Source organism: Zootoca vivipara, chromosome 6 (genome assembly GCF_963506605.1).
Source record: "Zootoca vivipara chromosome 6, rZooViv1.1, whole genome shotgun sequence".
In the NCBI taxonomy this organism is placed as follows: Eukaryota; Metazoa; Chordata; class Lepidosauria; order Squamata; family Lacertidae; genus Zootoca; species Zootoca vivipara.
In genome coordinates this window covers 28,173,183-28,192,412 of record NC_083281.1, presented here as the reverse complement: position 1 = coordinate 28,192,412, position 19,230 = coordinate 28,173,183, and the positions used below count along the sequence as shown (strand labels likewise).

General features: G+C 48.2%; 1 protein-coding gene across 1 annotated transcript in view; it reads left to right on the top strand.

The window, feature by feature from the left end:
- Positions 1–1,872: 1,872 nt before the first annotated feature.
- Positions 1,873–19,230, top strand: part of LOC118086745 (IgGFc-binding protein-like) — a 30,929-nt gene continuing 13,571 nt past the window's right edge. Inside the window, exons 1-11 of the mRNA XM_060276448.1 lie at positions 1,873–1,984; positions 5,786–7,021; positions 8,743–9,083; positions 9,644–10,217; positions 11,774–12,378; positions 12,771–13,338; positions 14,210–14,796; positions 15,421–15,994; positions 16,414–16,613; positions 17,213–17,354; positions 18,774–19,114. Coding sequence (XP_060132431.1) covers positions 1,873–1,984; positions 5,786–7,021; positions 8,743–9,083; positions 9,644–10,217; positions 11,774–12,378; positions 12,771–13,338; positions 14,210–14,796; positions 15,421–15,994; positions 16,414–16,613; positions 17,213–17,354; positions 18,774–19,114 — 5,280 coding nt within the window. The remainder of the gene's footprint in view (positions 1,985–5,785; positions 7,022–8,742; positions 9,084–9,643; positions 10,218–11,773; positions 12,379–12,770; positions 13,339–14,209; positions 14,797–15,420; positions 15,995–16,413; positions 16,614–17,212; positions 17,355–18,773; positions 19,115–19,230) is intronic.

The window sequence follows — 19,230 nt, the reverse complement described above, 5'->3', positions numbered from 1 at the left end:
CTGAACCTATAGAAGCAAATACATGAACAAAGCTTTATTGGTGCTTTAAGGAGCTACAGAGTTTCTTACTGTTCTCCTTAACTTCCTTTGTCCTTCAGCACAGCCCCATCCTATTTCAAATGAAACTAAACACCCATCTAGCCCAGCAACCCAGTCTCACGGGGCCAAGCAGATGCCTTTGGGAAACCTGCAGGCAGGACCTGTGTGCGACTGCACTTTCCCTACTTGTGCTCCCCAGTAGCTGGTCTCCAGAGACATAGGGCTCATGCTGGCCATTGATAGACTTAACCTTCATGAAGGAGGTTCATGAACCTTCCCTTAGTCAGGGAAGTCGGCTCTTGCTTAGGGAGGTGGGGATTGGGGAGACACAATATAGCCACCACTATAATGGACACCCTTAATTGCTCGCACGGGAGGCAGTGGGGGCCACCAACGTGGATGGCTTTCAAAGGGGATTAGCCAGATCTACTACATTGTGGCTACTACCCCCAATGGCTATGTCAAAGAGAGTGTAATTTTGAATTCCAGTTGTGGAGAAACACAGATGGGCAGAGTGCTGTTGCGCTCATATCCAGCTTGCCCGTTTCTCTCAGGCATCTGGTCAGCTACTGTGAGAACAGGATGCTGACTAGGTGGGCCATTGGCCTGATCCAGCAGGCATCTTCTTAGGTTCTTAAGAATTCAGTTAGTCTTCAGTTTGCTCCTACGTGCCGAGATGGATAGACTCTTCGGAGATAAATTCACAGTAACTTTTGACAGCAGTGTGACACACAAGTAGGCATGGTCTGGAACAATCATAAACTCGCCATGTTTAGTTGTGGGATGCCCATTGTGATTGGATCAGCAAAGGCAGAGAGGCTAACAGGCAAAGGCAAAACTATTGACAGATGGAACTGATCGCTGCTAGATTTGCCCCCATCTCCTTCCCTGCGGAGTTCTAGGAGGGGAAACTGAGACTAAGGAGGAGGACACTGACAGCCAGGCTTGGTTGCAAATAAGAAGCCAGGCAGGCAGGGTCTGGCTGAGGACAGTGCCCCATAAGCTCCAGCTCCATTCCCCATTAACTTACCCCATATGTATCCACTCAAACACTTCGATCAGCTGAATTGGCACTTTTACAGGTGCCACATAATACTCACACCACATTTGTAAGAACTTGATTGTTTACTGTAGCAGCACTGAAACTTTGGAACTCCTTGCCTGTTGATATCAGGCAGGCTCTTTACCGTATCTTTTTTTGGGTGCCTGCTGAAGAGATTATTATTTAGGAAAGCCTGTCCAGTTTGTATGAGTTTTAAATTTGTTTTAGGCTATTTTATTGTAGTCTTAACTTTCTGTATGTTTTAAATTATGGTTGTATTTTTTTAAAGTAATAATTCTATTGCTTTATATTTTATCTTTTCTGTAAACGCCTTTGAGGTTTTTTCCTACTATCAAGTGGTATATATCTATTTGGTGAAATAATACAAAAATAAATAACATCCAAGAGAGAAAACATGATTTCTTCTCTCTCTCCTTGTCCAGCCATGGGGAGGACAAGCTTCTTCCTCATCTGCCTTTGGGTCTGGAACTCAGCATTCTGGGGTGAGTATTAATGAGAATGGAGGAAATGGCTTCGAACTGAAGAAAACAGGTGGGAGAACAATATGCTTTTGTAATTAAAAGACAAATAATATTTTTAACTCTCTTCCAATGGCCTGACAAGCACCTGGGAGCTTCCAAGAGCTCTGGAATGTTGAGAAAAGAAAATGGGTGAGGGGGTATAGGGAAAACAGGGAGGCTGCTCAGTTTCCTAGCAGATAAATGTGAGTCAGGGGCATAGCAGGGAGGGCCTGCTGGGGTGAGTGTCCCAGGAACATTTTTCTTGGGACCATGCTGCTTATGCCACCCTCCCTGAGCCAGCCCTCCACCATGGAGCTGGCTTGGGAGGACGGTGTGAGGAGGACACGACAGCCATGCACCCTTCGATCCCAGGCCCTCGAAGGTGGGGCTGGGATCAAAGGGTGCATGGCATCCTTCTCATGCCACCCTCCCTGAGATCCCAGTCTCTCAAAGCGGTGCAGGGCCAGGTGCGCTTTGCAAGGATCATTCCAGCCTCGCAAAGCGGCTCGGGGCTGGTGTTGCTCTGGTAGCCAAAGTGGCTCAGGCTGGGTTGGTGCATGGCAGCTCTGTTTGCCCATTACACTCTCCCCCCTGGCATGCGTGCCCCCCACTCACTGGCGGAGGAAGGTGGGGGGGTGCACACACCGTCCTGGGTGCCATCCCTGGGGTGTGTGTGTGTGACAAAATCCCCCCGGGCGGATCGGTGCAGCGACGCTCACACCCTCCACTGTTGCCCTGATCCCGCCGCCGCAAATGCAGTGGCGAGATCACTGTGGCGATGCTGTGCATGGATCGCAGCAGTGGTGCCATGCACGGATCGTGGAGGCGAGATTGAGGAGGTGGATTGCAGCACCGCCCCTGTGGGCGGATCGTCAGGCCCCCGCCACTCTGGATTCCATAGCTGGTAGCTACACCCTTGCCCCCAATGCTATGAAAAAATGCTCCACCACTGATGTGAGTATCTGGGAGAGGAGGAGAACTTGGTTGCAGAGGAAATGTTTGCTGGAATGTTTCAGGAGGAAGGAGGAAGGCTGTAGTTTAAGGATAAAACATTTTCAGAAGATCCCAGATTCACTGCCTACAATCTTCAGATAGGGGTTTGAGAGAACCCCCTCCCCTTTCTTTCTCTTATTTATTTTCTTTACAAAACAGATGCTTTTTAAAAAAAGAAAAAAGTGAAGAAAAGAAGAAAAAGAGAAAAAAGGAAATAGTATTACCTTTGTTAACAGTTTAAAATTACCATTTTTAACCTACTGCATTTTGTATAAATGACTTCCAAATTTCATTATACTTCTTGTTGCAAAGTCTATGTCTATAAGTAACCCATTCATAAATGGCAAGTGTAGTCAGGTCTTCAATCCATTGAATAAATGGAGCTTTATATTTATCTTTCCAATGCAGCATTATCAGTCTTTTCGCCACAGAGAATCCATTCACGCTGTCTGGTTGTTAAATTCCCTGCAGGCATATAGTTCAAAAGAATATTATCCTTTGAATATTTTAGCTTTTTCCGCATAGTCATATTTATATAATCCATGACTCCCCCCCCCAAACTTACTAAGTATAGGACATTATAAAAACATATATTTTAAAGAAGCATTACCCTTATTACAGCTCCAACAAAATGATGTCTTAGACAATCCTTTTCTATACAAATGTAGTGGAGTCTGATAACTTCTAAATATTATTTTCTGTTGTATATGTTGTAACTTAAGGTCCCCCTGACACCCTTGTTGTAGCAGATAAAACACTCCAATTATCTAGGAGACAGAGGAACCCCCAGTGCTTTTTTGTAGAAAAAAAAGGTGTTGGAACACAGAAGACCAACCCCAGAGTTAAATGAGGATCTCTTCGAGTTCTGGGGAGAGTCTCCTTTCCAGCCAGAGGCTTGTCGAGGCTCTTCAGCTGAGCAGATTAATGATGCCCCTCTGCCTCACGTCTAGATGTAGGATAGAGAAGGGTGTGTGAGCGGGTGTAGAAACTGGCCTACTGTGGAAGGGTAAGGTTTACATTTGCTGCTCTGCCCACATTTGCCTCTCGCCCAGCCCAGCTTGCCATGGGGCCCTCAGAAAGTTGTCTAGAACGAAATGTGGTTCCCTAGTGGGGTAGGAGAGCTGGGGGAGGGAGAATCACCTCTGGTGACCAATGTGCCCCTTTGGTTTCACATAGTACAGTGGTACCTCGGTTTAAGTACACAATTGGTTTCGGAAGTCTGTACTTAACCTGAAGCGTACTTAACCTGAAGCGAACTTTCCCATTGAAAGTAATGGAAAGTGGATTAATCCGTTCCAGACGGTCCGCGGAGTACTTAAACTGAAAATACTCAAACCGAGGTGTACTTAAACCGAGGTATGACTGTACATGGGTAGAAAAGTCTAAAAAGTCCAGGACACATATTTCCATGGCCCTCTAGTGGCTATGGTGGTTCATTTACCAGAAGTAATGTATTTAGCATCAACTCTGGAAGTGTATCCTCAATTCTGACCAACCTAAGCCTCCTAGAGGCGCATTGGTTGCCAGTTGTGAAATTCATTGCCATTATTTTCAGCTCTCCTACCCAGGCTGAAAAAGCTTCCCCACCTCTGACGTAAGTGGTTAGCACCACAGAGATAGCAGCAGCAGCAGCAGCAACAACAACAACAACAATAACAACTTGAATGTTGCTCCCTCAACTAGCAAACTCTGCCAGAGCATTAACAGGGTTTGGGCTTCTTGAGGCTGCTAGCTTTGCCTACAAAGTGAATGACCCCCCCCACCCTTAAAGAGTCTCTGTATGATTTAGGACAGGAATATGGGACCTCTGGCTCTCTAGATGCTGCTGAACTGCAATTTCCATCAACCTTGGTCATTCAGCAACATCTGGAGGAAAACAAGCTCCCCAGCCCTGCTTTTCAGAAGCTTTGACACAAAAGTGACTGTGGTATTATGACAGCTTTGGAACTGGAGATTGAGGTTGGCACTGCCCCGTTCTTTGTTCAATGTGGGGCCTGTCCTCATGCACTTTTCTGAAGCAGAGGATTCTGAGGTGGTAGGGACATTGAGAACCATTTACGAAGTCATATTGTCTTCCTGGTCTGAGAGGTTGTCTGGGTCTGGGGCCTCTAAACTGGAGGTTGGGGAACAGAACCTGGATCACAGCAAACTGGGATGGAATGTGCTTAAGATGCATGGAATCAAACAGTTGCAAGCACCTCATCTAGTCAAACCGCCTGCTGACACAGCAAATCACCATCACCATCACCATCTATTATTTATACCCCAGCCACTCTTGGTGGCTCCCAACAGAATATCAAAAACATGATAAAACATCAGACATTAAAAGCTTCCCTAAACAGGGCTGCCTTCAGATGTCTTCTAAAAGTCAGATACCGGGTAGTTGTTTATTTCCTTGACATCTAATGGGAGGGTGTTCCACAGGGCGGGCGCCACCACCGAGAAGGCCCTCTGTCTGGTTCCCTGTAACCTTACTTCTCGCAGCGACGTAGGAAGGGGGGTGGGTGGGGGCGGTCTGCCCTGGGTGCCTTCACTGAGGGGGGTGACATTTGGTGTGCCACCCACCTGTGACTCCCAAGAATACCCCCAGCTGTTGGGGTAAGGGGGGAGCTGCACCACTTTGCCGGCGGAATTTCCCCCTTCGTTTTGACAGCTTGGGGGAGGCTTGGGAGTTGTGGGCAGGCGGTGTGCCGAATGTCTGCCATGGGTGGCTTGCTCCGCCCCCGTGAGCGGTTCGCTCCACCCCTGTGAGCAGCTTGCTCTGTCCCCAGCTGCAGGGCATGCGCACCGCTCCGGGTACCTGAGCAGCTACCCCGTGCCTGGGAAGGCACCCTCCGCGCCACGCCCCCCCCCCTCAGGAGCACCCCCACCTTGGGCAGCACAGACATATACTGGTACTCCATCGCTGCCGCCAGAAGGCCCTTACAAATCCTTACAAATGAACACATGAGAAATTGATGTGGACCAGAGCCATCCATTCGTACCTCAGTGGGAGTACACAGCCCTTGTTCCTGGCTAGATGAAGACCCGGACGAGAGCATTCATTTTAGGGGGCAAGGGAATACATTGAGAGGTTGGTATTGCAAACAGAAGGCTGGAGGGGACTGAGATCGTTCTAACTGAGCATGTCTATCCTTACAATATCCTTTACCATCCTCATCTTCACTCTCTTTTCTGCCTGCCCTTATAGTTACCTGCCTCGGTAGGAGCTTCGGGACACATTTTGTCACCTCCTATATGCAGAATTATGCAGAGTCTGGCAAGTTTGAGCTGCAGATCACCGCTTACTCTGACTCGACCACCGTGACAGTCTCTGTCCCTTGCGAAGGCTGCCCACAGCAGGAGAACTTTGAAAGAAGACTCACTGTGGATAAGGGGAAGATGGTGCAAGTTGAGCTCCCAAAGTTTGTGGAAATCATCGGCAGCAAAGTTTTCTCTAGCGTTGTCCGGATCCAGTCAGACAAAGATGTGTCAGTGATATCCTTGAGCTCCAAGCCTTACAGCACAGAGACTGCTCTGCTCTACCCTGTGAGCAGTTTAGGGACTGAGCATTATGTTGTGGGTCCTGCCATAGCCCCTGCAGGATATTTACAAGAGTTTGCTGTCTTAACCACCCAGGGACCTAATGTGGTCGATATCACCCTGAAGAGCCAGGTGAACTTCAATGGGAAAACATACAGTGCAGGAAGTAAACTGAGTGTGACACTAAATGCTTTCACTGGAGTCCAGTTGCAAGGAAAAGGTGATCTCTCTGGCACCAGGATTGTCTCTCAGCTACCAGTGGCTGTCCTGTCCGGCCATGTCTGTTCGTGGAGGTACACTAAATGCAACCATGTCTTTGAGCAGCTCCTGCCTGTGTCCAACTGGGGGAAGACGTTTGTGGCCCCTCCTATACCTTGGCAGACCAAAACTGACACCCTTTATGTCTCAGCATCCCAAGCCACCAGTGTGAACTACCAGATGGGTACATCAAAGCAGACGATAAAACTAGGAGGCGGGGAGGTCAAGCAGATTCAGATTTCACCCAAAACCCCAATCTACCTCTCAGCCGATGTTCCGGTACAGCTGTTCCTCTATAGTAATGGTGCAAGCACCCGGTCTTTTAGTTATGACACCTTCTTCATAGGGATACCATACATCGAAAGTTACAGCCTCTCGTACAGTGTGATTGGGCAGGTCAGCTTTCAGAACTCTATTCTTTTGGTGGTGAAGAGTCTGGAGACTGGTGGTCTCACGGTGAATGAGAAGCTCCTGAGCGGAGTGACGTGGAGTCCAGTTCCTGGCTCAGAGTACTCTTGGGGGAGATATGACCTGCCAAATGCACTTGTGCCCTACATCGTGGCAAACCCCAAGTCCCCTTTTTGCCTCATCAGTGTGGGCATTGCAAGTATGAATGGATATGGGTCGCCTGGTGCCGGCAGAGACCGTAAGTAGAAGGTTCCAAAACTTTTCCATGTGTTTGCTGTCTTTTTATCCTGCTCTTCAGACAAGGAATAATAATAAAATACATGATGGCTCTGACACCCATCAGACAAGGAAAGGGAAGCAGCGGGAAAAGTTAGAAAGGGCAGATCAGTTCTTCAAGGTCAGAGCAAGGTAGGGAGCTACAAGAGAGTGCTTATATCCAGTTCAGACCAGGCACATCTTCCCTTGCTAGGAGTGGCAGCCAGAGTCCATTGGGACTGGTGGAGACAGAAGGCAGAGAGGCCAATAGTAGGTGGAGTTGAATCAATGACAGGTGGAGCAAGCTAACTCGAGGTTAGTCCCCATCCTTCTCGCTTCTGAGTCATACAAATGCTATACTGAGAGTAAGAGGAAGGTGACACTCAGAGCCATCCTCTGGACTAGATGCAAGTAAGAAGGCAGACAAGTGGAAGCTGGCTGAGGGCAGACTCAGGTTGGCGGGGCAATGACCCTTGTGCCCCACTAGGTCAGCCTCCACTCTAGCGTTCTTTCTTCAATAGCAGTTGATGGCTCTTGTTCCTTCGACCAATGGTTGGGGTTAGGGTGTCTTTTTCTTCTGTTCTGCACAGACAGACAGGTAGAGCTGAGCACAGTGGTACCTTGGTTGTCAAACGGCTTGGCTCCCAAGCAAATCAGCTCATGAATGCCGCAAACCTGGAAGTAGGCGTTTCAGTTTGCAAACGTTTTTTGTAATCCGAATGTCTGATGCGACTTCTGCAGTTTCTGATTGAGTGCAGGAAGCTCCTGCAGCCAGTCGGAAGCCGTGCCTTGGTTTTCGAACGCTTCCGGGAGTCGCACGGACTTCCAGAATGGATTAAGTTCAACAACCAAGGTACCACTGTATGCTTTAAGGTAGGGAGGGGGGAAGCAAGCACCTGTTGCTTCTTTGGCTGATTGATGGGGCCAGGTTGGTCTTCCCCCTGCCTTGACTTTCTTCCTGGCATGCAGGGGCTGCAGCCTCTCAGTAGCCTCAGGACCCTTCTGTTACCAATTCCCAGAAGACAACTCCAAAAGCTTGTACCCTGTGTGGGGATTCATGCTGCAGAGAGTGGGAGGACATTCAGAAGTGGGTAGCATCCCCTCAGCACTGAAATGGCTACACACACAGCTGTGGGACCCCTGCTGCCAGTGCCAGGTTCATGGGGGTGGGCAATTCACTTGGGCTTCTAATCTCAGTCAATGCCCCCACTCAGAGTAAGAGGGAAAAGAAATGTATTCTGTTTAAACAGGGATGAGGAAGCTGTGTCCCGCCAGGTGTCAAGGGACTCCAATTGCCATCATGCCTCACCATTGGTCTTGCTGTGGTTGATGAGACATGGAGTCCAAAACCATATGGATAGCTAAAGGTTCCCCACCCCTAGTATAAATAATGCCTAGTCTCACTAAGCAGGAGCAGAACTGGGGGGGGGGCAATGTGGTGCAGGAATCAGTCATTGATTGTAGACCTATAGTAAGATTTAAGAGATTTGACCCAATATGCTTGCAATAATATTTTTTCTCCTCATTGGATGCAATATGCATCCAATATTAATCAGTAAGTTTAATTTCTTAGTTTCTAGATCTGAAAAAGTGTTTGGAATTAGAAATATGAAGCTTTGCTGAATCTTCAAAGGGGTAGCAAACTTTGTTTGAATTCTAATTGGTTCAGAATGCTGCAAATAACTTCCTCCCTCCTGTTCCTAGCTGAACCAGAACTCACCTGTAGCAATGTGCTGTGCCGTAGAGGCATGGTGTGCAAGATGATAAATGGTCAACCGAACTGTGTGCCATCCTCCAATGCTACCTGCTGGGCAATGGGTGACCCACACTACAAAACTTTTGACGGACGCAAGTATGACTTCCAAGGCACTTGCACCTACACTTTTGTCAAGACCCGTGCTGAAACCTTTGGACTCCCATCTTTCCATATCTTTGCCAAGAATGAAAACCGGGGGAACAAAGCAGTGTCCTATGTTTCAGTGGTGACAACTGAGGTTTATGGGTACACCATCACCATGACCAGATCAAAAAATTGTTTTGTAGAGGTGAGTGATGATCGATTCAGTGTTGCTTTAGAAGGCAAGTTCAATGCCGCTTACAAGTCCATAACGGCCATGTAAGTGAATGGTTAGTGAACATGTTCAAATTGTAAAACAAAAGATTGGTGAAATTTTTGGGGGCCCTGCCATCTTAACTTATGAGACATCTTTACATATAAGCCACCAGCAGATTTGTACCTGACATGGCTAGGGAAACAGAAGAAACCAAAGGATCAGTGCAGCTTCTAAAGGTTCCTTCCATCATCTTCATTCAAAATGTCACCCTCTCATAACCAAACAAAGAGGAAAACCTGCTCATGGATCTTAGGAGCAAACTTGTCCAATTTGGTTCAAATCCATGCAATTTTTTAAGGTTCATGGAATTCAGATGGTGTCCAAACGTATCCAAAAATAGCCAAACTTGTAGCCCAATTGATGCAGAAGGAGGCTTAGCTTAGTTTAGCTTAGCTTAGTTTAGCTTAGCTTAGCTTAGTTTAGCTTCGCTTAGCTTCACATGAGCAAAATGTGATTTTACTCTCTTGGGTCTTTCTTCCTCTGTAATACAGGTCAATGGTATCCGGGCACACTTGCCCATTTATCTGAAGGATGGGAACTTGCAAGTTTTGCAGGTTGGCACCTCTGTCATGATTTCCACTGACTTCCAGATGCAAGTATCTTACGACTGCAATCACCATCTCCGCGTCACCATCAGCAGTGCTTATCAGGAGGCTGTTGGTGGCCTATGTGGGAATTATAATGAGAATCCCAGCGATGATTTCGAAACCCCTGCAGGCACCACAGCCCCCTCCGTCCCAGCCTTTGGTGAAAGCTGGGTGGTGACGACTGATGGCAGCCTTTGCTGGCATGATTGCAATGGGCCTTGTAAGGCTTGTGAATCCGATCAGGCCAAGAAGTACGAGTCAGAGGCCTACTGTGGTCTGCTAACCAAGGTTTCCAACGGCCCCTTTGCTTCTTGCCATGCCAAGGTGCCCCCCACAATCTACTTTACGGACTGTGTGTTTGACGTCTGCTCCACCAAAGGCAACAAACAGTCCTTGTGTGATATCCTGGCAGCCTATGCCAATGCCTGCCAGAACGAGGGTGCCCAGATTGGTGACTGGAGAAGGGACTCTGGCTGCTGTGAGTATGCAAAGCGAGGCAAGGAAGGGGATGAAGGGGGCCTTGTTTCAGATGGGGGTCTTAAAGGTGAACGGTCTCCTAAATAACAAGCCACAGTTCCCAGGATTCTCTGGGGAAAACCGTAATTCTTAAGGGGTCTAAAAGTGCTATGAATGCATAGAATCATAGAATCATAGAGTTGGAAGAGACCACAAGGGCGATCCAGTCCAACCCCCTGCCAAGCAGGAAACACCATCAAAGCATTCTTGACATATGCCTGTCAAACCTCTGCTTAAAGACCTCCAAAGAAGGAGACTCCACCACACTCCTTGGTAGCAAATTCCACTGTCGAACAGCTCTTACTGTCAGGAAGTTCTTCCTAATGTTTAGGTGGAATCTTCTTTTTTGAAGTTTGAATCCATTGCTCCATGTCCGCTTCTCTGGAGCAGCAGAAAACAATCTTTCTCTCTCCTCCATATGACATCCTTTCATATATTTGAACATGGCTATCATATCACCCCTTAACCTTCTCTTCTCCAGGCTAAACATACCCAGCTCCCTAAGCCGTTCCTCATAAGGCATCGTTTCCAGGCCTTTGACCATTTTGGTTGCCCTCTTCTGGACACGTTCCAGCTTGTCAATATCCTTCTTGAACTGTGGTGCCCAGAACTGGACACAGTACTCCAGGTGAGGTCTGACCAGAGCAGAATACAGTGGTACTATTACTTCCCTAGATCTAGATGCTATACTCCTATTGATGCAGCCCAGAATTGCATTGGCTTTTTTAGCTGCTGCATCACACTGCTGACTCATGTCAAGTCTGTGGTCTACCAAGACTCCTAGATCCTTTTCACATGTACTGCTCTCAAGCCAGGTGTCACCCATCCTGTATTTGTGCCTTTCATTTTTTTTTTGCCCAAGTGTAGTACCTTACATTTCTCCTTGTTAAAATTCATCTTGTTTGCTTTGGCCCAGTTGTCCAATCTGTTAAGGTCATTTTGAAGTCTGATCCTGTCCTCTGGGGTATTAGCCACCGCTCCCAATTTGGTGTCGTCTGCAAACTTGCTCAGGATGCCCTCAGGCCCATCAACCAAGTCATTGATAAAGATGTTGAATAAGACTGGGCCCAAGACAGAACCCTGTGGCACCCCACTAGTCACTACTCTCCAGGATGAGGAGGAGCCATTGATGAGCACCCTTTGGGTTCGGTCAGTCAGCCAGTTACAAATCCACTGAATGGTAGCATTGTCTAGCCCGCATTTTACCAGCTTCTTTACAAGAATATCATGGGGCACCTTGTCAAAGGCCTTGCTGAAATCAAGATAGGCTACATCCACAACGTTCCCTTCATCTACCAGGCTTGTAATTCTGTCAAAAAATGATGCATAGCGGGGATGTGATCCAATATGAATACACAGTAGTGCACTCTGTGTAGAAACTGCGTGGCAGGGCAGAAGACCAGGCTCTCATTCTCAAGATTTGTATTCAGAATCCACCTGCTGTGTTAGTCTATGTTACCAGTATGGTCAGCATAACATCACCACTGCGACCCACCCAACCCCTTCTCTTCCCCACAGATCTGGAGTGTCCTCCGAACAGCCAGTACCAAATCTGCGGAACAGCCTGCCCAGCCACCTGCATGGATGACCAAGCTCAAGGGCCAAAGCTCTGCCCAGCTGTGTGCGTCGAAGGCTGCCAGTGCCTTGCTGGTTTTGTGCAGAGCCAAGGATCCTGCATCCCCAAGAGCAGCTGCGGTTGTGTGTATGAAGGGCGCCCCTATGCCCCCAATGAGGCTTTCTGGGCAGATGACATGTGCCGGAAGCGTTGTGTGTGCAACCCGGCCAGGAGGGTGGTGGAGTGTGCAGATAGTGCTTGCAAACCAACAGAACGGTGCCAAGTGGTCAAAGGCGTGCGGGGATGCTATCCAACTGGGAACAGCACCTGCTCTGCATCTGGGGATCCCCACTACTGGACCTTTGACAAAAAGAGATTTGATTTCCAAGGGCCCTGTGCCTACGTGCTTGCTGAGGTTTTCAACAGACCCCAGGAACTGGAAGGGTTCAGCGTCTATGTTCAAAATGAACACCGGGGGAATGCTGCTGTGACCTGGACCCGGAGTATTCAAGTCAACATCTATGATGTTGAGATTATAGTCAGCAGGCAACATCCCGGCAAAGTCTTGGTAAGTCTAGCTAACATTGGGATATCGTTATGATAATCAGTCCCCTCTGGTGCCATTTGCAGGGGACTGTTGCATTGTCACCCCTGTCCGCTGGCTGAGAGCCAACGAAAACTAATTCTGACCACATCCTCCTCCCTATTAAGTTGTGGAAGGACTACACTGGGGCATATACCAGTGGGAATTGGCTTTCCAACCAGCACTCAAGGGCGCTGGGGCTGGGTGTGCGACCTGCAGAAAGGTCAAAGGTGTCAGATAGAGAGACTTGCGCAGCCATACTAGACCCCTGGACTTGAGTTTGCAGCACCTCCTGTTGAGATTATGGGGGTGGGAAACAAGAGCCCCAAATATCCTTTTCACTTTTTCAACAGCAGCATCTTCTCCTGTCTTCATAGGTCGACGGCTTGCTCACCTTCCTTCCCTATAGTGCAGCTGGAGGAAGAATCAAGTTATATAGGAAGGCCCAGGATGCTGTGATTGACACTGACATTGGCCTTGTGGTGACCTGTAACTGGAACGGCGAGGTATCAGTCACGGTGCCCAACACCTATGCCAACACCCTGCGTGGCCTGTGTGGAAACTTCAATGGGAACCCTGCAGATGATGGCCTTGTGCCTGGGAGCATCCTCACTCCCGATAGGCCAGTATTTGGCGGCAGCGGATTTGAGAGCATTGACCCCAAATGCAAGGAGATAGCGGACCCCAAATGCCCAGGGATGGAAGAATTAGCAGCCCAGCAGCGTGCAGCAGGCCAGGAATGTGGGCTTATTCTGGCCAAGGATGGGCCCTTCCGGGAATGCCACGGCCAGGTTGACGAAGAGGGCGCCTTCCAAGATTGTATTTATGACTTTTGTTTCACCAAGGGACGCTATGCCTTCTTGTGCGCAGCCATCGCTAGCTATGCCACAAACTGCCAAGCTGTTGGGGTCACCATATACCCCTGGAGGTCTGCAACCTTCTGCCGTGAGTGTTCCATTGCTTGAAGCAGTTCCTCCTGGGAAGGGCAAGTTCATTTCCATCAGGGTCTAGGGGCAGATAATGAGAGGAAGGAACAGTGCAGATAAAAGAACAGTTAAGAAATAGAGGAGAGGGAAGGAGAGAAGAAAGAGGTAACTCTCCAAGCCCACCAGACAGACATTAATCATCTCCCTTCTGTTTCCCTTTTAACAAAGAAATCCCTTTCAAATTGTTTATAAAAATGCACACAGAGAAACACACATTTAGTCAAATACAGTATATGTCTTGCCCAGGCTACAGGGCTTTAGGCAGATCCAGGCAATAATCCTTCAAAGTTTCAAAAGTTCATAGTCCAATTCAAAATACAGTGTGGTCTGTGCTGGAAAAGGGTGACAGGAAGAAGATTCCATTTTCTATTGTTCCCCCTCCTGCCACAAAAGTTGAGAGAATATGATATCATACCATCCCCTGTTTGTGACTCTCTACCGGTAGCAACCATGCACCTGTGATGTGGCTGCACATCGAACCTCTCTCAACAGTGATGGCAGGAGTGGTAGGGAGCCCAACAGTAGGTGGAGCCAGAAACAATGAGAAACCGAGACAACAAATTCTAGTTTTTCTCCCCATCCTCCTCCTTCCAGGATTATACGGGGCCAACACAAAGTCTTAGGGGAAGGAAGCTGGCAGCTATTGCGGCCCATTGCCCTGGCTGGAAGTAACAAGGCACTCTGGTAGGGATGGGTAAAGCCAGGCCGAGTTTGGTGGGGCAGGTCCACATTGTCCCGCATGGACCAGCCTCTACTGCTTTGTAGATGCAAGATTTGCACCAGGCTACTAAAGCATAACATTGGCTAACCTCTCCGTTTTGCACTTGCAGCCCCACCCTGTCCGTTAAACAGTCACTATGAACATTGTGCCAAGGCCTGTGACCAGACCTGCAGCAGCCTGCATGTCCCGCCTCAATGCCCAGAGAAGTGTGAGGAGGACTGTGTGTGCAATGAGGGCTTTGTCAGGAGCGCTGACACTTGTGTCCCTATGTCTGAGTGTGGATGCTTCTACAAGGGACGCTACTATCCAGCCTTGGAATATTTCTATCCAACTTGCGAGGAACGTTGCAGGTGCGAGGCCGGTGGAAACGTGGTGTGTCATACCGCTCCCTGCACCCCCAATGAAGAATGCAAAACAGTGGAAGGGTACCGCAAGTGCTACCCAGTTGGAAACGCCACCTGCTCGGTTGTTGGTGACCTCTATCTGTCCTTTGATGGTGGGATCATTAACTTCCAGGGCACCTGCACCTACTTCTTAACCAAGCTGCAGAAGCCGAACGAGAGCTTGAAACCCCTAGCTGTTATTGTCAAGAATGAGCCTTGGGGTAATGGGAAGATCACACTTCCCACGATGGTCTCTGTGGAGGTCCTTGGCGTTCAGCTTACGCTGCTGAGGAACAAATGGGGAGTAGTGCTGGTGAGTCTCTTAATGTTGCTAAGTGGACAAGCTTGGTGGGCGGATGTTCATCTCCTCTTCACTCTGTATCCAGGATCATCCTGAGATATTTGCCTGTGGGTTAGGAGATTGTTTTGGAAACAACTTGCTCATCACCCATCTTTTAGGGCCAAAGTAGAAGCAGTAGTTTTCACACACATAAGTGCTTTGTGAATGGTTCTAAGAAGTCAATTGCAGGCTCGGTAGCCTAATCCAAGTTTGTACACTGCTGGGTGAGTGTGTGTGGTAGGGAGGCCTTACACATCATCATCATCACCCCCGCCCACTGCTAAACTTCCAAATCTGAATCACCCTCCCTGTGTTTGCTCCTTGCATTGAAAAAGAGATCCCATTTGAGTGAATGGAAGCTTACCTTCCCCAGCCCAACAAAATTGCAGCTGCAGATGACCTAATCTAGTTTGGGAGCATGACAGAGGGCAAAAAGGTTAAAAACCCTACCCCTCTCGCCAAGGTCCATTCCATATGAGCTTGAAATTTATTTCTAAATAGCCAGCTGCTGATTGTGTGAATGGCATCTTGGCTAGATTGGCCCTTATTCTGCATAGCACACCCTACTCAGCAGGCCAAACCCCTTTATTTCTTCAGGTGGATGGAGTATCGCAACACCTCCCTGTGAATCTTTTTTCTGGGCATCTCAGAATCTTTCAGCATGGGGTCAGTATCACAATAGTCTCCACCTTTGGCTTTGCACTGACCTATGATCAGTTTTCCCACGTGAGGCTCACTATTCCCAGCATCTACCAGGACTACGTAGGCGGCTTGTGTGGGAACTACAATGGAGACAAGAGTGATGATCTCCAGCTCCCTGATGGCACCGTGGTCACTGATGTGAATAAATTTGCTGCTGCCTGGAAAATTCCAGTTGTGGGCGTATCATGCACAGATGGGTGTGTTGCAGAGGGCTGCGCAGTCTGTGAGGAGGAGAAGAAAGAAGCTTTCAAACAGCCCAGCTCCTGTGGGCTCCTCACTGCATCCAATGGTCCATTCAGTGCGTGCCATGCCATAGTGAAGCCCGAGCCATATCTGGACAACTGCATCAATGACCTGTGTGTAGGAGGTGGTGACCAACAGATCCTGTGCCACAGCCTCCAGAGCTACATGAAAGCCTGCCAGGAGGCCAGGGTCCCTATTGAGCCTTGGAGAAGTGCAACCTTCTGCCGTGAGTACCAAGAGAACCTTGATTCTGCTTTCCTTTTTCCCCAGTGGTGATTGCTACCCATTGAGACAAGCAGGGAGGAAGGCAGGGAGACTAGCAGAAAGATGTGCCAGAGGAAATGACAGGCAGAGCCACTGCCGACTTGTTGTAAGCGAGAAGGTGGTCAGGCAAAGACTTCTTAGGGGCCGACTGAGGTTGTTGGACCAGCGTCCCATCATCTCTAATGGATCAACCTCCATTGCTTCCTTCCACGTCTTCAAGATGGAAATCTCCTTGGTCCTGTGACCTGGTCTTTTTGTTGCCTAGCATTGCTCTGGCCAGTATCACATATGCCCATTCAAAGCAGGCAGGTTTAATTCTGCTGCGTCTGCTATATGAGGCACCCTCCCCATTAACCCTCCTCTATGTCCTTTTTCTTGCAGCCCTGACTTGCCCTGCCAACAGTTATTATACCACTTGTTCCAACATCTGTGAAACCAACTGTGCTGGACTGACTGACCACATTCGATGCCCGGAATACTGTGTCGAGGGCTGCCAGTGTGATGCTGGCTTCTTCTTTGATGGCCTCAAATGCATCTCCTTGGAAGAGTGTGGTTGCTTTGAGCGTGGCAGATATTTCCCGGTATGTGGAGAGGGGGGCTGTGGTGGTGATGGGGACAGTATTGGATTGCCTATACACAACCTTTTTTGTCAGGCATCTCTGGTTAAACTATGGAATTCACTCCCACAAGAGGCAGTGATGGCCACTAATTTGAATGGTTTTTTAAAAAAATATTAAATTTTATTAATTTCAACCACCGACATACACATAACTCAACAAATGTACATACATACATACAAACACACAAATATACAAATTACTTACAAAAACATTAACACATACATTCCACTATGTGAAAGAGGATTTGAGGATTAGTCACATTTCTGGAGCAGAAAGCTACCCATGGCTATTAGTCATGATGGCTAGCTTCTATCTCTGCTGCTGGAGCAAGAATCTTGTTGTACTCAGATCTGGCTTGCAGACTTCCTATAGGGCTTCTTGTTGGCCACTGTGAGAACAGAATTCTGGTCTCGATGCCCAGTGGCCAGATGAAGCCTGGCTCGTCTAATGTTTTTAATGGTTTTTCCTTTACTATGGAAATCTTTCTTTTTCCAAGTGGTCCTAGGCTGTGTTCTCTGACCCTTTCACCCTGTATGCCATTGTTATCTCTTGATGCCTAGCCTAATGAACCTGTGGTGTTCAATGACTGTAAGGAGAAATGCATCTGCACTGCAGCTGGAGGGTTCAGTTGTGAGGCCATCACTTGCCAAGGAGAAGAAACTTGTGAGGTGATCGACGGCGTCATGCAGTGCTACAACAAAGGTGACTTGTGATGATTACTTTTCTCCAGGAACAGAGGGATTGTTGGATACCCTGTATTCTCTTGGATTCCTGCAATATAGGCAAGGAGTGCTGGGCATTATGAATTCAGCCCTCCACTGGTGGCAATGGGCGCTTCCTTTGAAACGTAAAAAGGAACTTTCAGATAGGCGGTATTTGTCAAGACTGTGGCAGCACATAGAGACAGAATTAAACTCCCCCTCCCCATGGTTCTAAAACTGTGTTGGCCTCCTCAATGCTGCACTGCAGGGAACAATGATTCATTGTAGCTCTATAGCAAGTTGTGAGAGATTTGACCCCTTAATCTGTTTGCTTGGAGAATTTTTAAATTATTATTCTCTTCTTTCATTTTTAAAGTAGGGTTTCCAATTCTGAATCCCTGGACTTAGGGATATTAGATGCAATAGTGTATTAGAAGTTAGAAACCTGATATTCCTTCAATAATATTAATAACTAGCTGTACCCAGCCACGCGTTGCTGTGGCGGAGGCTAAGAATGGACGTGCGTTTCGTCTGCAGATAAGACACAGATAGGAGGGTTGTAGTGAAAGTAGAGAAGGTACCCCTGCCACCCGGTTCCCAGTCCTCCAAGGGCGTTCTGGTAAATGCCCCCACCCCATCCCAACCCATTGAGGGTCCCCGAAAGCTGTGGGTCTCCTGCACTCTCCGTCGGCATCCCCTCTCCCCACCTTGCATACCTCATGCTCTTGGTGGGGTAGGCAGGTGAAGGGGCAGGATCCGGTCTTCAGCCTTGGAACAGGAGTCCTCCACTATCCGCTAGCATTCCCTCTCCCCCCCTCGTATAGCTCATGTTCCCAGCGTGGCCCGGTGGCTGATGGGGTAGGATCTGGGCATCGGCCTCGGAGCAGTAGCCGCCCACTCTCCGTCGGTGTTCTCTCCCCCCCTCACATTCCTCATGGTCCCGGTGGGACTCGGTGGGTCAAGGGACAGGATCCTTTTGTCGCCCTTGGAGCAGGAGTCACTGTGGTGGTGGTTACACTGACGTCAGGATCCAGCCCCTGCCCTTGGAAAAGGAATTGTCGGGTAGTTGCTCCCAGCAGCCCCCGCTGTCTGATGCATGCAGTTTAGCGTCTGTTACGTCAACGCTCAATAGATGAGGTTGTGTTGAGTTTTACCTGCCACAAGTGAGACATCTGTCAACGCAAAATGCATGCAAACACTCGCGTATTCGCATGTGATGTGTCCAAATTTCAATGCAATCGGTCAAGCAGTTTTGGAGAAATATGGAGACACACAAACATGGCCTTTAAACACACACACACACACACACACACACACACACACACACACACACACACACACATATATATGAAGATGTAGGAAGCCTTCCCTCAACTCCAATATGTTTACAGGCAAGTAACTTTCTCTCTCCTGTCCTTAGATGTACCACGACCCAGCTGTGCCACTGTAAAGTGCCGAAGAGGCATGGAATGCCAGATGATGAATGGTCAACCACAATGTGTACCATCCTCTAATGCTACGTGCTGGGCAATGGGTGACCCACACTACAACACTTTTGATGGACGCAAGTATGACTTCCAAGGCACTTGCACCTACACTTTTGTCAAGACACGTGCTGAAATCTTTGGACTCCCATCTTTCCATATCTTTGCCAAGAATGAAAACCGGGGGAACAAAGCAGTGTCCTATGTTTCAGTGGTGACAACTGAGGTTTATGGGTACACCATCACCATGACCAGATCAAAAAATTGTTTTGTAGAGGTGAGTGATGATCGATTTAGTGTTGATTTAGAAGGCAAGTTCAATGCCACTTACAAGTCCATAACGGCCATGTAAGTGAATGGTTAGTGAACATGTTCAAATTGTAAAACAAAAGA